Source organism: Protobothrops mucrosquamatus, unplaced genomic scaffold (assembly GCF_001527695.2).
Source record: "Protobothrops mucrosquamatus isolate PMUCROS unplaced genomic scaffold, P.Mucros_1.0 scaffold4407, whole genome shotgun sequence".
NCBI classification, from domain to species: domain Eukaryota; kingdom Metazoa; phylum Chordata; class Lepidosauria; order Squamata; family Viperidae; genus Protobothrops; species Protobothrops mucrosquamatus.
In genome coordinates this window covers 115,408-118,980 of record NW_015390320.1, presented here as the reverse complement: position 1 = coordinate 118,980, position 3,573 = coordinate 115,408, and the positions used below count along the sequence as shown (strand labels likewise).

The 3,573-nt window shown below is 46.1% G+C and overlaps 1 protein-coding gene across 1 annotated transcript in view; it reads right to left on the bottom strand.

Moving 5' to 3' along the window:
- Positions 1–7: 7 nt before the first annotated feature.
- KIF24 (kinesin family member 24) overlaps positions 8–3,573 on the bottom strand; it is a gene marked incomplete at its 3' end in the record, with an annotated part of 17,630 nt that continues 14,064 nt past the window's right edge. Inside the window, exons 9-10 of the mRNA XM_015828335.2 lie at positions 1,702–1,811; positions 8–486 (exon numbers count right to left, since the gene is read on the bottom strand). Of these exons, the coding sequence (XP_015683821.2) occupies positions 8–486; positions 1,702–1,811 (589 nt within the window). The remainder of the gene's footprint in view (positions 487–1,701; positions 1,812–3,573) is intronic.

Here is a 3,573-nt window from a genome sequence, read left to right as displayed (position 1 = left end):
TCTGAGCTGGGGTGGGAAAAATCGGCCCTGGAAACCAGTTGCTTTTGCACCGGTTCGACTCTCAGACACTTCACCCGCTGCCGGTCCGCCTGGCCACCTTCTCTCCTGCCCACCAAGTCCTTCCTGAGGTGGCTTTTCTCCGAAGTTACGGTCGGTTCCTCGGCTAGCTTCTTGGACGCAATCCCTTTTTCCGGGCCGGTGCAACCGGGCCACGGAGGTCCCGAGGGGTCTTTGCACCCCTGCCCTTTCGGAGTGGAAGAGAAAGGAAGGTGAGCTGGCTGAAACAGCAACGAGGTCTTCACCTTGGACCCGGGGGTCGGTACGGGAGGGTGCTGCAGCCCCAGCTTGGCTTTTTTGGGAGAGCTCTTTCCTCCCACTTGGAGGGAAGGAGAATTCTGGATGCGCTTCGGAGAGGTGTGGCCTGTTGGCCGGTGCCTGTTGGCCGTCGGGGTGCAAGATTTCATCCCTCTCTTCAGCTCTTTTACTCTGACAACGGAAAAAAGCCAAGAATTACGTTATTCATTTACATATCGAACTTCTTAACTGTCCCATTTCCCTCATGTCGTCGGAAAGATGTCCAGAGCTGAGTTGTCTCCAGGTGAGACAGCATAAAATGCAGGACCCATCCAGTGTGATCATGGCACGTCCAGCCCTTCAACCGGAAGAAGCAGCTGACGGTGGAAGGCCAACAAATATATCGGATTTTAGGCAAGGGAAAGTTGGGAAAAGGTTTGTGTGGCTCTAGGTTTTCCAAGGGTTTTCAGAGATGTTCCAGCCCTTGGACGTTGAACCAGGTTAGGAAGACAGACGCCATAAACATCCTGGCATCTCGGCTTCCTTTCCCTTTGTGGCCACCCGCGAAAGCTGGAGATTCTGCTTTATAGGTAAGATCTCGTTGCTGAGCAAGGGAAGCCATTTGCGTTCCAGCCTAAAGTCTCGATCATTTTAGACCAGTGAGGGTGAATATTTTGGTCATGGGGTGTGAAAAATTCAGAAAATGCCTTTGATTCTGCTGATGTATTTACACACCGGGATAAAACAGGCTCCTTCCTTCCTTCCCTCCCTCTCTCCTTCCCTCCTCCTTCTTTCTTTTCTCCCTTCCTCCTCTCCCTTTCTCTTTCTCTCTTATCCTCCATCTTTTCTTCCCTTACTCCTTTTCTTCCCCTACTGTTTCCTTCTTCTCTTCCTCCTCCTCTCCTGTCCTCCCTCCCTCCCTCCCTCCCTTCTTCCTTCCTCTCTTCCCTTCTCCTCTCTCCTCCCTCCCTCCTTCCCTCTCTCCTACCCTCCCTTCCCTCTCCCCCTCCCTTTCTTCTTTCTTCCTTCCTCCCTTCCCTCCTCCNCCCTTCCTTCCCTCTCTCCCTCCCTTTCTTCCTTCCTCCCTTCCCTTCCCTTCCCCTCTCTCCTCCCTCCCTCCATCTCTCCTACCCTTCCTTCCTTCCTTCCCTCCCTCCCTCCCACCCTGTCCCCCTCCTCTCCAGAGCCTGTGGAAGTCACATAAAAGGGCCCTGAGCAGGGTCTCTCTCTGGAGCCTTCAAAACACTGCATGATTTTCAGATCTCTCAGAGGTTACATCAGAACAAGGCCAACCGCCGGAGGGTCTGGAGGCCTGATATATCCCCCAAGATGCACAGGGTGTCCCCCGAAACACTCGTGACACGGTTCCACCATCTTCTCTGGTTTGAAGCCAGTTCTGACCCTTACCTGTCAGCGTAGCGCAAGGTATTTAAGGTGTGCTCTGTGGCAATGTGGCTGGGTGACACATTGGCGATCATGCACGTCTTGGAGTTGCCCACAAAAGAGTCCTTCAGGACCTTGAGCGGGGAGAGAAGAGACGAAGAGTTAATGTCGGCTCTTTGGTACATTAATTACAGATAGTCTTTGACTTACAACCACAATTGAGCCCAAACTTTTTGTTGCTAAGCGAAACACTGGTTAAGTCAGTTTTGCCCCATTTTACCACCTTCCTTGCCACCATTGTGAAGGGAATCACTGCAGTTGTTAATTTAGGAACACGGTTGTTAAGTGAATCTGCCTTCCCTGTTGATTTTGCTTGTCAGAAGGTCGCAAAAGGGGATCACGTCACACACCCACACACCCACCGGGACACTGCAACTGTCATAAGTATGAGTCAGTTGCCAAGCGTCTGAATTTCGATCATGTGACCATGGAGATGCTACAACGGTCATAAGTGTGAAAGATGGTCCTAATTCATTTTTTTTTCAGTGCCATTGTAACTTTCGACAGCCAATAAATCATTGCTGTAAGTCGAGGACTCACTGTATTTCTTGGTTATTCTGTTTTAAAATTTTGAAAAATGAGAGAGAGAGAGAGAGAGAGAGAGAGAGAGACAGACAGACAGACAGACAGAGAGAGACAGAGAGAAAGAGAAAGAGAAAAAATGAGAGAAAGAAAGAAAAAAGAATGAGAAAAAAAGAGAATGAGAGAGACAAAGAGAATGAGAGAGAAAATGAGAGAAAGAAAGAGAGAATGAGAAAGAAAGAAAATGAGAAAGAAAAGAAAAAATGAGGAAGAGAGAAAGAGAGAATGAGAATGAGAATGAGAGAAAATGAGAATGAGAAAGAAAAAGAGAATGAGAGAGAAAGAGAGAAAGAATGAGAGAGAAAAAAAGAGAAAGAAGAGAATGAGAGAAAATGAGAAAGAAAAAAAGAGAGAGAGAGGGGGAATGAGAGACAGAAAGAGAAAAATGAGAGAAAGAAAGAAAAAAGAGAATGAGAAAAAAAGAGAATGAGAGAGAGAGACAGAGAAAGAGAATGAGAGAGAAAATGAGAGAGAATGAGAGAAAGAATGAGAGAGAAAATGAGAGAAAGAATGAGAGAATGAGAGAGAAAATGAGAGAGAAAATGAGAGAAAGAAAAAAGAGAAAGAGAGAAAGAAAATGAGAATGAGAGAGAAGAGAAAAAATGAGAAAGAGAGAAAGAAAAAAGAGAAGGAGAGAGAAAATAAGAATGAGAAAGAAAAAGAGAATGAGAAAGAATGAGAGAGAAAAAAGAGAAAGAAAAGAGAATGAGAGAAAAAGAAAGAAAGAGAGAGAGAGAGACAGAGAGAGAGGGGGGGGAATGAGAGACAGAGAAAGAAAAAAAATGAGAGAAAGAGAGAAAGAAAAAAGAGAATGAGAAAAAAGAGAATGAGAGAGAGACAGACAAAGAGAATGAGAGAGAAAATGAGAGAAAGAATGAGAGAGAATGAGAGAAAAAATGAGAGAATGAGAAAGAAAAAGACAAAGAGAAAATGAGAATGAGAGAGAGAAAAGAGAAAAAACGAGAAAGAAAAAAGAGAATGAGAGAGAGAATGAGAATGGGAGAAAATGAGAGAAAGAAGAGAAAGAGAGAAAATGAGAGGGAGAGGGAGGGAGGGAGAGAGAGAGAGAGAGAGAGAGAGAGAGAGAGAGAGAGAGAGAGAGAGAGAGAGATGTTTGTAGAATTTGGGGGAAAGCTGAGAGCTGAGTCAGTCTCCAGTAGTACCTGGGTCAGTTTGCTTTGTCTGAAGGGAGTGTGGGCGTGCTCCTGATCGAGCGCACGGATGCATTCTTTCAGCTAGAGAGACAGAAGAGAA